Here is a 12,765-nt window from a genome sequence, read left to right as displayed (position 1 = left end):
TTCATTTGCTAATAGAGATGGAGCTGCAGAGGGCACAAGGCAGAACAGTTTGTAGCAGTCATGAGGTAGAGGATGATCATCTCCTTTCCCAGCATACCTTTCTGCTCTTACATTTAATCTTTCCTCAGCCTCCACACCATTGCAAGTCCCTCATCTGACTTTTGGCTCATCTGGGGGAGAAAGGCCTGCTCTCTTCATCTCACCAGAGGTCACTGACATCTCAATAGCTATACAAGTGCTCACATCTTCCATTCTCCTCTTGTCCCTGTTCCTACTGTGTCCTAAAACCTTCTAAGGGGTCTACCACGCACACAGATTCGCAGTGAACAAGACAAGCATTAAATGCTTTTTATACACAGACATGTATTGCTGTAGAAGGAATGCACACAGAGTTTTTATTCAGCCAGGTGCCATATCATTACAGCTGTTGCAAGCGCACCAAGGAAAGAGGATTTACAAGCTTGCTGCTACAGGCAGCTGATTTCCACCCCAGCTTTTAGTATGGATTGTCTCGCACGTGCTCCATGATTGTTTTCAGACCCAGCCAGGTCTCCTCCGCAGTTGGGATAATTTGGCTGGCTGGCAGGAGGAAACCATAGCGACCCGTGTCTCGCAGCTCAAAGGCGAAAGAGTATTTGATGCCATAATCATAGCTCCAGTCAATGCTGCCTCCACTGGCTTGGTCTGAAAGAGAAAGGGAGAAGAGCCAGAGGGGTGAGCAGAGGATGGATATGAGTTCTGCTGTCCTACTTTTTGTATCTGTGAGGAACAAGTATTAGGTTTTTAAGTGAACACTCAGATCCAGTGTTTGGTGGTATCACTCTGCAGAAGCATCACTGCTTCCAAGAGGGAGAGACCTTGCGACAGGGACAGAGTCCACTGTCCTGGGACAGTCCGTAAAAGCTCAGACTAGCAAAATACTCACAGATAGTTGTGCAAATGCTCCCCACTCTAAAGGTGGTGCCGTACAGGGACCGGATGGAACTGGCAGCAGCTCTTCCCAAGGCATCCTAGAGAGGAGAAGATGAAGGACAAGTCAGAAAGTAGCCATGCTTAATGAGGCTAATTATTAAGATTTCACCAACCTGAACCATACTCAGAGAAATCTCCGAACTGCTTTACAACCTGCTTTCACACACACACCCCCAATAAACTAGTGCTAAATCAACCCATTTCTTAATGACTTATACTAATGACAGCACTCAAAACTTCCATAGTATTTTTGGGAGGTGACATTGCAGGTGAATTAAATCATAGCAGGTTCGATATCTGATCATCCAGCATTTCATCTTACCAACTGTCTTGTCAAGAGAAGGTTCAAGAGATACCAGATAATCCCAAGACAGTCAGACATCACAGAATCACAGAATGGTTGGGGTTGGAAGGGACATCTGGAGTTCATCTAATCCACTCCCTTGCTAAAGCAGGTTCTCCCAGAGCAGGCTGCACAGTCACATCCAGGCAGGTTCTGAATGTCTCCAAGAGGAGACTCCACAGCCTCTCTGGGCAGCAGCTTGTTCCATATGCCCTGTCACCCTCAAGGTAAAGAAGTTCTTCCTCATATTCAGAAGGAACTTCCAATACTCAGTGGTCACTTTGTGCTCATTTCAACTGCAAAACTGTTGTAGAGAAAACAGTGCCAGGCTCTTCCCGGAGTAGGGCAAAAAGACAAGTGGCAACAAACAAATTGCTACAGGGGAAAATTGCATTTAGGTTATCAGGGAAAAAGAAAATCCCCATGACAGCAGGGAAACTTTGCAATGGGCTTGAAGAAGCTGTGGAATTTTGTTTTAGAAATATCAAAACAAATCAAAGCAATTGATTAAAACTCAGCTGGGCAAGGCCCTAAGCAACTCAATCTGACCTTGAAATCGGTTCTGACTCCAAAGCCTGCCTGCTTTCAGCAGAACTTGAGACTTAGAGACCTCCAGGGGTCTTTTCCACTTGAATTATGATTGTGAGATCCATCTTGCCTCAAAGATATTATTACAGCTGTGATGCTGTCATTAAAGAAGAAAGGAGGAAACACGGATGAGCAAAGAGGGCTGAGAATGTGTGGGGATGGCACATGTTTGCATCTGACCAAGATTTCTCTTACAAAGGTGTTGCATTGCACCAGGGTTCGGTTCCCTCTCACAGATGGTTACTGTTATGGATGACACAGTTCAGCCTCTTGTTTTTATCGTGATATCTCACTGTAATAATTGAGTATACAAAGCCAGCTGGACAGAACAAAGGAAGCTAAAGCCAAGTCATTATGTCTCACCAGCTCGGCATAGTCTGCTGGTTCAGTGCATTTGTAGCCATAGGGATACATCAGAAGCTGAGAGTAACTGTGGAGGGTGAGGAAGGCCCGGATGTTTCCATGGTTCTTAATAAAGTTGACCACAGATTTAACTTCCACCTCTGAGTTGGCACTGGGCCCACGGTAAGAGTCAGAACAGGGATTACTACTGGCTCCAGGACCTGTTGGTGCAAAGAGGGAACAAAGGCAAACCTGTAAGAATTCATGAAAGGTCGAAGCAGACTAACACAAAGCCAGGCTTTCCTAACAACAGGTCTTCAGCCAAAGGCAAGGCCTTAAATGCTGATAAATGCTCAAGCAGCAGTCACAAAGCATGGATACTCAAGGGACATACTTCTAGATGGTACAGATCACTGCCTTCATCTTTCGCTCACTGGCAATCAATCAATGCAAAATTATCTTTACAAAAGACAGCTACCATTCTATTTGACCATTTTCTTTCTGGAACCCTTATGGTAAAGCAATTGCTGGTCCTGTTAACAGGATCTGGGAACATGAAAGGGAACTTTCTTCTTAATGACAGCCAGAATTCAGAAACTTTATTCCTACCTCCAAAACCTGCATCCCAGTTCCGGTTTGGATCAACTCCAACACATGGACTGCCTCGATTCTTGGAGCGAGTCTTCCTCCACATGCGATTCTGAAACAAAGAAACACTATGGCTTCAAAAAGGAGCAAATCTCAGTTCTTGCATTAAAACTGCTACCCAGAAATAGCTGCCATTCACCAGGAAGCAATCCTAGGCACGAGCCTAAGATTATTTCTGACGGGCTGACTGCCAAGATGGGCCAATGGACAAAAATCGAAGGGCTGGTGAAGTTACAGTGGGTTAAGATAGGTTAGACAAGTAATTAGTATCTTTGGCTGCCCAACTCTTTTGCAGCTCCTTCTTACAGCATTAAGAAATGGACTTTCAGAGCTTACTTCCTTCACATTTATTGTTCATTTGGAAGAGCATGACAGTTTCCTGAATCAGCTTAGACACACATCATGCTTACTCACTGTGGTGTGAGTGAATACATATCCATCAGGGTTTGAGACTGTCAGCAGGAAAATGTCCATTTTGTTCAGCAGAGAGGTGGTGGACGGATCCTTCCCATAGTCAGAGGCAATCTAAGTAGAGACAATATTGCACACTGTGATTATCAGCATACTTTCCCACATGCTTACGCTCTAACAGTTAGGTACAGAGGCAAGTCTGGCTTTCAGGGCAGGGAAACAAGAAACATCAATTATCTGCTGGCCATAACTGTCCCTTGAGAGACTTGGAGCTTGAAGAGAGCAATGAATCTGTTTTACTGTTTTACTCTGAAGACAGGAAGTTAATGGAAGAAGGCAACAACATTTTCCCCTGCCTGTCCCAGAGAACAGCCCAAGGCTGGCACTAAGATTGAGATGGATTAGCCAGGTGGAGAAAACACATCTGTGCTGTGCTTCCCTGGTGGCTTAGTCGTTTTCAGCAGAATTTAAACACTTATTTATATACAGCTGGCAGTTTTGGCACTTTTGTGGAAGGTAACCAACCACACAGTGTTTTTCTGTGTCAGCAGATCAAAGCAGCAAATTAACCTCAAAGTCCTTGGTTATTTGTATAACTATCAGCCCTGCAGTACTCAACAATTTCACCTGAACCACTACATTTTGTCTATATATATCTAAACCCAGCTGTTCTAACAATACATAGCATTTTTCAACTCTTTGTCTAGGCAGCTGCCATATTCTTTCTGGAGCTGGCAATGTTTTACAAGGGGTAAAGCCAGCTGAGCTGGCTAAACACATATGTGTTTCTGTATCTGTGATATACTTTCAAATAGTCAGAGGCATGCCCAAGACAAAAGCTAAATCAATCACTGCTGAAGTAACCTGTTTAGCTATCCATATTGCACTCGCTTGGGTAACCCACTCTCGGGAATGGATACCGGCATCAATCCAGATTGCAGGACGGTTGCTTCCTCCAGTGCTGAACTGTCGAACAAACCAGAAAGTTTTAAAAATCTCACCGAAACTTCTTAGTCAAGAACATCCCATATAGACTGGGATGCTTTGGACTGAATTGTGCTGTATATATAATACAGATGTATGCACACACTCTGTGATATATTAAATGTCCTACCTTGAGCACATACAAAGGCCGCTTTTCATAGGATTCTCCAATCTGGATCTTCTTGACAATGTTGCTATACGCGGATGCAAGACGATCCAGTTCTGCATAAATCTGAAATGAAAAATCATGATGACATTTACATTACATTTATGTATAGTACTGCCCAGAACAGTTGTGGGACTTGGTGAAATCTACTTTTCTCCCCTTTTGCCTTCATTACTACCACCTCGTCAAAGCCCCAGCTCATCCTATGTCAGTGTAGTCAGAGCTGTCCCTAACATCACAAAGTAGAAGGAAGCACTGCTGTACCATCAAGATCTACTTACTTCAGGAATAAGTTCAAAATCCTCTTTCAAAACTTCTGGCAATAAAAATACCTTACCCTCTGCTCTGCTGTAGAGCTACCGGTTTCCTGTATTTCCCTGTTTTAAGATTAATTTATTTCTCAATCTCTTTTGAGGGTCAGAAGGAAGGGTTTTGACAGAACTTTGCAGAAGAGTTTCTGAAAAAGTATGATCAACATTTGCCCCTTCCAACACTCTGTCAGGGAGAGTTCTGGCTTATTGTGCTGACCACAAAATGAATACATTTAAAAACAAAACCATGTGCCTAAAGAAGCTGGAACGACATTTTAGATCCCAATATAGGATATTTAATTGAAGACAGCATGAAAAAAGGCCAGAAAAAAGAATCCTCTTCCCCCAAAGCTGAGGTACTCACATCATCTAAAGAGTGGTAAGTTCCATAGTTGAAGGTGTTGCTGCTGCGGTCCCTTTGTTGACTGTTGGCCATATCTTGCTTTTCTTTATCTAAAACAACCTAAAAGAAGCCATTCAAATGTTGAGAAAAGCCTGCTCAGTTTGCAAACTTCTGACCAAACGTTTATTTCAAATACCAAAACAGTGGCACTGCATACTGAGTCCAGCCCCAGACCCAAAACTCCCACAGCTATGGAGCAAACAGGTGCGTGCTCCTGCTGAATGTATCTGTAGTGAAGTGGGCAAGAATACCAGTGTTTAAAAGGTCAGCACTAAGCTTTAAACATGTCTGAAGATGAACAAGAACAACACTGGAATGCGGGGGGAAGGCAGTGTTTCTGTTGAGTTAATGCTATTTTAGAAGCCATTTTGGGATTACTGCTCATGAAGAAATGTCAGATCAGTGCCCAAACGGCACATGGTGGTATACAGTTCTTTCAGATTATGATCCTGAACTACTCTTAACATAGTTTACTGAATTAGGAGCAACTTCAGCGTTGTGATTCCCAAATGTCTGAGACCAAAAGAAATTCCTCAGGGGTTACCAGCCTATGAGTTTACTGATGTCACTGTTCAACATGGTTTCAGATAGCATCTTCAGAGTGATCCCCACAGCTTCCCAGTGCAGCAGTGATCCACAGATTATTTTTGAGAAATTAATCCACAGACTACAAAGATAAAGCAAGGCCTTCATGGAAAGCAGAGTGAGTATAGAAGAGTCCCTGTTAATGAATGAGGCCAGATTGTGAATCACTAGTTGTTTCCAAAGGACATAAAAGCTAAATATGTGCCAATGGCATTGCCTACCTGAAGGTCTTCGATCAGGATGGAGTACTCAATCCCATAGGACTCCAGGAAGGCTTTGACAGCTTGGACCCTGTTAGCAGGGATTCGCACATCCACAGGGAGGTCGGGAGTGGAGGGATTTATCCAGAAATCAAGCTGAAATGAGAAAGGAAAATGGATTTGGTTTAGGGAAAGCATTCTGCAAACAGCTCTTCTAAAGCTTTAGAAATGCTGATTTCTCTCAAATTGAATGACTCCTGCAGCATTGTGCTTCATCATGCTTACAGCATGCTCTGTTCTTTAGCTTGGCCTCACCTCAACCTTGTATCAGTTAATGTGATAAACTCACACAAAAAAACCCCAACCCAAACCAACAAATGTCTGCGGGAGGCTAAAGTCAGCATTTTCACCAACTTCAGAGCTTCAGTCATATAAACAAAAGGAAGTTTTAGTCTTTTATGATGATTCTTTTACTACTCTTCCTTTTACCAGAGCTCTGTATTGCAGAAACCCATTGTTTTTATTTCTCCTTTGGCAGGATTTTTCTAAATTTTCATTTCTATACTAGTCAAATCAATATTTTTAAATAAAGTAATAATAAAAATTTTCACCAACAGCAATAAGAGCAGTAATAACCTAGAACTTTATAGTGTGTTTTCCTGTTTCAGTACAGTGTAGACTAACTAATAAATTCCTCACACAACACTGGGAGACAAGTACAAAAACGTTAGCATCCCCACTTTAAAGACAAGCTTTTTGATACTGAGATTAAAAGCAGATCAGTTAAAATATGACCGCAAACCCACTAGGAAGAAAATATGAATGCAGGCACTCCTGAATACCAAGCTGGTACTAGAACTTGCAGATCAACCACCAAGTATTGAGACAGTAAATTTATTTATGGCAGCTCCCACAGTATGGTACAAACCTTTCAAATGCAATGCAAAGTCCTACCCTGGTAAGTCCTACCCTAGTCTGAAACATTACAAAATGCCTCTGTGGTAATAACATACCTCAAGGTGTTCCAGTGATTCCAAAAGCTGTAACTTCTGAATCTCCTCCTCATTTCTTGTCTTGATTCGGAGAACCTGGTGCCTGCAATAAATCAGTAAGTCTTCAGAAACTGTCTCAAAATGGGGTCTGGTTGAACTAGCTTGTTATCGGATCATGAATTTGGTGGGTAGTTACTTGCATGTTACCAGCAAATATGGACTTCCTTAATGCAGTTGACTTAATGTCACCCAAGAGTTCAACCAACAACCCGCAGGGCTCACCTGCTATATGTGCACTAGATTAGTAACTAGTTAAATGGCAATTTTTAAGATTTCATCCTTAACAAGATATCAAGTGGATGAATTTTTAATTCAATAGAATCTTGCATCTATTAGTTATTTTTTATCAACAGCTTTCAGGAAAAAAAACACTTTCGCTGAATTTGCAAATGATCAAATACTGTGGGAGCACTATGCAACAAAGGAAACCAACTACTACATATGGGATTAATTTCCCCTTTATTCAGTGTAGTCAAAGACTGTTGACAAACTTCCCTGTGTTGTCAGAAGCTGATACCATCAGAGGGTGGCTTGCACCATTTCAGGTGGAATGAATCACCCTCTGGAAGCACCTCACTCCAGGGGTTACAGAGGTAACCTCAGCAATTAATTTAGACTATGCATTGCACAACATACAGTGATCACAACATACAGCCTCTAAATGTATCTGTATATAAAAAATATATCCCATTCAAATACACAGTGTTCCAGGCTGCTTGGTAAAATACGTACAAACAAACAGTACTACAAGGACAGCCTGATGAAACCAGGCTTGCTCAGGCTGATCTAACTGCAGCCTACAACTACTTGAAGAGGAGTTACAAAAAAATTACAAACTCTTCTCAGTAGGGGTAGATCATAATAGGGGGGAACTGTTCTGAGCCCTGTTCTGAGCAGAGTGGTGCACTACGAAGTTCTAGAGGTCCCTTCCACCCAACGCTTTTATGAAATGATAAAAGGATCTCTGAACAAGTGTATGCAACAGCTGGGGGACAGAAGATCCTATTCGGGAGAACCAGGGGGGATTCTGAAAGAAACCTGGAAGGCATAATGAATTAACATCTGGAAGTACAGCCTAGGGTCAATGCTGTAGCCAAAAGCACACATGTGCCCCTTAGCTGTATATCCTGGGGTTCACTGCAAGTGAGCTGAGCATTAATGCTGCATTTGCAAATGGCATTTGGTGATTGAAGCATTTGGTGTGTTTGTTTTCATTCTCTTCCCGAGGCATATGCATTTGGTCACAGCTGGAAACAGAACAGAAGTCCACCATGGAGTCCCATACCCTGACCTGGCCCAACTGCTCTGCCAGCACCCACTGCAAGCAGTACTGAAAAATGGAGATGACTCAGCAAATCAACTTGAGTAACTGCAGGATTGGAAAACACAACTTAAGACAGGGTAAACAAGGGGCTTGCCATATGAACTCAGTTATGTGTGTGTTTATTTACTAGCATGGCCTCAGCTGCTGGGAAGAGACACTCGCTAACACCAGGTTCCTCACTCTGGCCAGCTGACATGTAAGATTCTTTTGTTGGACCAAGTTAAAACAACACTGAAGGCACTTTACCACATTAATAACTTATTATTGGATTGTCCATCACCATAGGCTTTATTTCTGGATTGGATTCTTCTGTGAAGAGATGAGGCTCATTAACCACAGCTACTGGACATGACTGAGAAATGAATTCACAAGAATTCAGCCTACGTTATGCCAGGGCCCAGATTAAGTGATCAAAATAGTTTCTCCTGGCTTTACAAATCCTAGAGTTTTAGTAAATTATGTATAGTAGTTCTTATTCTTAATCCTTACATCTTCATATACAGATTTACTCAGTGGAATCTAGTGCTCACTTCCTACATCTCAGGAAGTATCTATCAGGGGTTTTATCTTCTTCTATTAAGGTTCTTACATGGCCAGTAAAGGCTGTGAGGAAATACAGCAGGAGATAATTTTTGCAATGCAACAGGAGATAATTTTTGCAATGCAACATTAAGATAAAACTTTAGAATATAACGGTTGGAAATAAGGATTTGAATTGCTTCGGCTCTGAAGAGGATTAAGCATTTAAATAAAAATAAGAAACTTCAAAAACAAAGAGAAACTAGTGAGCTTTCCAGTTTAAAGCCAGGTTCTGGTCTTTTGGCTCTGCTTTGTGCTGGACCAGATCTGTAAAGCTCAACACTTGAGCTTTGCAGCAAGGTTCAGCTTCAGATCAAGGCTTGAGAATGCTCCTCAGGTACGATCAAAGCCAAAGCAAAGCCTTGGGTGAACAGGAATTTGGGAGCTCAACTCTGCAGCTAGAACTTTCTCCTTAGAAAACCAAAATGAAAGTAGAGAAGGAATCCTTCAGAGTCTGGAGTACCAAAGTAACATGACAAGTCAGTCATAAAAAGCCAAGAATGTGTCCCAAGCAGATGTTGTATAGTTAAGATAATGAAAAACAACAACTGGATAATACAGCCTTAAATGAAAGGTCTTCCGTAGAAGTATAACTCACCCAACAAAAGTTTCCAGGCACAAGGAAGCCCCGAAGAGGGCAAAGAAGATCAAAATCAGCTTCATGTTTTATGTGAAGTTCAACTCAGTCTAGCAAAGAAGAATTTATACAGGACTTGTTAAGAAACTCTTTTTCAGATAAAACATATCTGTTTTCCATGTGACTAAGTTCTCACATTTATCACAGCTTTCAAGGCAACCAGCAGATAGGAGGCTGATTTCAACTCCAAAAGAACATTTTCCACTGACACAGTCAAACCTGTAAGGGAGGAGTTGTTATCAAAATCTTCGCCCACAAAGTTCCCCAGTGTCTTTTCATGCATTTTTCCAGGTAGAGGAAAATAGAGGCAAACTGAATGTCATCCTAGCTCTCACTGGGAGTGAGGAGCTCTGCCAGTCAGCTCTTGGTCATGGGTTTTTCTCCGACACATTTCTAGTATCCCTCTCCTTGTTACAAAGAGGCAGACAGCAGAAAGATCTCACTCCGGCAAAAATACTCAATTTGAGGGATTAGTTTGAAGGACAATCTCTGGGTCCTGCCTGCTATGCAACAAGTTGTGTCTGATAGACTAGGCCAAGGCCATGCTATAAATTTGCTTTTATATACAAATTACACACTTCTAGATACAAGCCAGACAGTTTAAATATATTTTTAATTGAAGTTACTAGCATCCCCCAATCTTCAGTTGGGATGGTTTCATACAGATTCAAGCCAGCCAGTGCTTCAAGCAAATTAAGGTTGCAGCAAGATTAACATGAAAGCAAGTTGCTTAGCAGGAGCAGATAAAAGCCTTGGGTGAACAGGAACTTAGAGGAGCTCAGGTCTGCAGCTAGAACCTTCTCCTTGGACAGGCTTGCTAGACATCCTCTTCTAATGAAGCATCCCCCCCAGGAAGAGGTGGCACAGGTCTGAAGAAGTGCCGCGAAATCCACTGCCAGGTCCTCTGAGCTTTGCAATGCTTACAGGGCTGTTCCTTGATCCTGTAGCTCTCTGGGTCCCTTTGCTCTTGTGCTGGACTCTATCTACTTCTTGCTTCATGGGGAATAGCCTCCATCTCGTTAGCTTTCCATAAAGGTGCCCAGATATTTGAGTTGTCGTTATCTGCACTGAAGGAGTAATGTTGATGGGCAGTCTCATGGCTGAGCTTTGGGAACCATCTCTCCTGCCTTTAATTGTAGGAACACCCATCTGTGGTTGTCCCAGAATGGCAGGTAGGGCTGGAGGGCTGTTGGACACACTTTCTGTTCATCCTGCTGAAAATGTTATTGAGGAAGAGCCAGGCGCTGACCCTGCTGCAATACCTACATGGGGTACCTTGGAACTAACACTGGTCAGAAGGGAGATGGTTCAACTGCTCTATAATCAACCTCAGGAGACCAAGGAAAGGAAGTCTGTGACAATCCCCAGAGGAAGCTCTTAAAGATCTCACCCATACTGCTCTCAACGTTTGTCAGCACCTCCCTGAGGAGCCTCCCCTAATCTCTACTCTCACCCTTCCCCTCTGCAGCCTGGCCAGGGGCTTCTTGTCATGTGTTCACAGCAAACTCCAAGCAAGTCTTTTTTAAGGCCAGGCCTCATGTTTTTGGGAACAAAGAGAGCCTCAGGCAGGGATTCTGCCTGTTTTGACATACAGGAATTACTCATCTTGCAACTGTTGTATCCTGGGGGCACACTATAGAGAACATAGGCTCTGCAGGGAGGTAAGGTATGTTCCTGTGAGTGCCCAGATCTTTGAGATTTAACCTTGGGAAACAAGCAGATCTCCACTACCCTTAACATAAATCAGATAATGCAAGTTTATGCTAAGAGGCAGGAATGTTCATGAGAATTTCCTGCTTCTAGCACTACAGTAATTCTGGTGGAAGTCAAATCCCACTTGTAGCTTATGGCCTTCAACATTTTGTAAAGAACCGACAGACTGTCTACACCACCTCCTGTGGATTCACTCTTTGAAAACAGGAAGGAGAGATTTAATTTAGGGCAAAATTATAGCTTGCTTCATTACTCATGCTACATCCCGCATGGATTTAAAGGCTGCCAAGAGATCCCGCCAAACATGATGTCAGGGTCTAAAGTATACCAATAATCTCCGAGTGCCCTGACCAGCCTCATCTGGGGCCTCCACCCTTTACATTTAAGGAGCTGAATTTAAGCCCAAACCTTTGTACACTCCTAATCCTCACCAAAGGGGCTACTGTGACCTCCCACTGTAGCCACAAGGTCCTGCAGGGTTTGGAGATCAGCTTTGAGGTCTGGAGATCAGCCTTGAGGTCTGGAGGTCAGCCTTGAACCACAGGGTAAATCCTGTGGGTGAAGTCCTGCCACAGGCTGAAACCCTCTGTAGGGCTCAGCTCAGAGCCCAGAACACCCGAGCAAACCAGGAAGCAGCAAAAGCAGGGGTGCACCATAACAATAAGCCAGAAACCAAAGGTGACAGCAAGGCAGGCAGGGGTAGAGACCTCACCTCAAGCAGCACAGCCCCACAGGATTCAAATAAGAAGAGCAGAGCAAGTCTGATGGCACTAACCAGGAACAGCCACAGTTCAGATCCTTAGGTAAGCCACACAGCAGGTCCACAGCCAGGATGTCAAAAACTACAAGTCCAAGTCCACTGTGTGCCCACTGCAGCTCAAAGCAGGACCAAATCAAATGGCCTCAGCTTAAAAGCAGCTCCTGCACCAAGGGGCGGAGGGTGTGTGGGTGCGGGCAGCCTGGTCAGGGCAATTAGTGCTCTCAGGGCCCTGGCACACTAATGTGGGCAGGGTGGCACATACTCTCTGTATAGTCCTAAGAGGCTGTGGTATCTGCAGTGAATCATGAACACCTTGGTGACATGTTAAGAAGCAAAAGGTTAAGTGAATGTCGTCTAACCAAACTTTGTCTTGTCACTTAAAATCGCGGTATCAATATATAGACAGTTTGCCTGTGCTGTCATTGACAGAGGGCCAGAATGGATGTGAGCCCCTGCCAACTAGAAAGGCCTCAAAAGTCATCAAATTTAGGTGGAATCAGTCGTCATCTGTAAAGTCTGGACCCTCTGTTGTTGCCCCTGCCAAAAAAGGGTTCTTGCACCCAGATACGGCATAGTAGTCCCTCCTATCACAGTTAGGAAAGTAGAGGCAGTCTCTGTCCTAGCCACACCCATAGCCTATGTCTGAACCCAAGCCCATGGTCCCCCTTGTCTCCCGTCCTCTCAAAATAAATGTTCAGCAATTCAGTAGGAAAGGGGAAGAGAGGGGAGAGAGCACAGGCTGGACTG

At 43.4% G+C, this 12,765-nt stretch overlaps 1 protein-coding gene across 1 annotated transcript; it reads right to left on the bottom strand.

The window, feature by feature from the left end:
- Positions 1-362: 362 nt before the first annotated feature.
- On the bottom strand, positions 363-9,594 carry LOC101922417 (carboxypeptidase A2). The gene is made up of 11 exons (XM_005235325.3): positions 9,507-9,594; positions 6,967-7,048; positions 5,975-6,109; positions 5,130-5,228; positions 4,419-4,520; positions 4,169-4,270; positions 3,308-3,418; positions 2,855-2,945; positions 2,267-2,466; positions 926-1,010; positions 363-684 (listed from the first exon to the last, which is right to left on the bottom strand). Exons 1-11 carry the CDS (start codon positions 9,569-9,571, stop codon positions 497-499), a joined length of 1,260 nt encoding a protein of 419 aa, XP_005235382.2. The 5' UTR covers positions 9,572-9,594; the 3' UTR covers positions 363-496.
- Positions 9,595-12,765: the final 3,171 nt, after the last annotated feature.

This window comes from Falco peregrinus, chromosome 6 (genome assembly GCF_023634155.1).
Source record: "Falco peregrinus isolate bFalPer1 chromosome 6, bFalPer1.pri, whole genome shotgun sequence".
NCBI lineage: Eukaryota > Metazoa > Chordata > Aves > Falconiformes > Falconidae > Falco > Falco peregrinus.
This window is presented reverse-complemented; position numbering and strand designations above follow the sequence as displayed.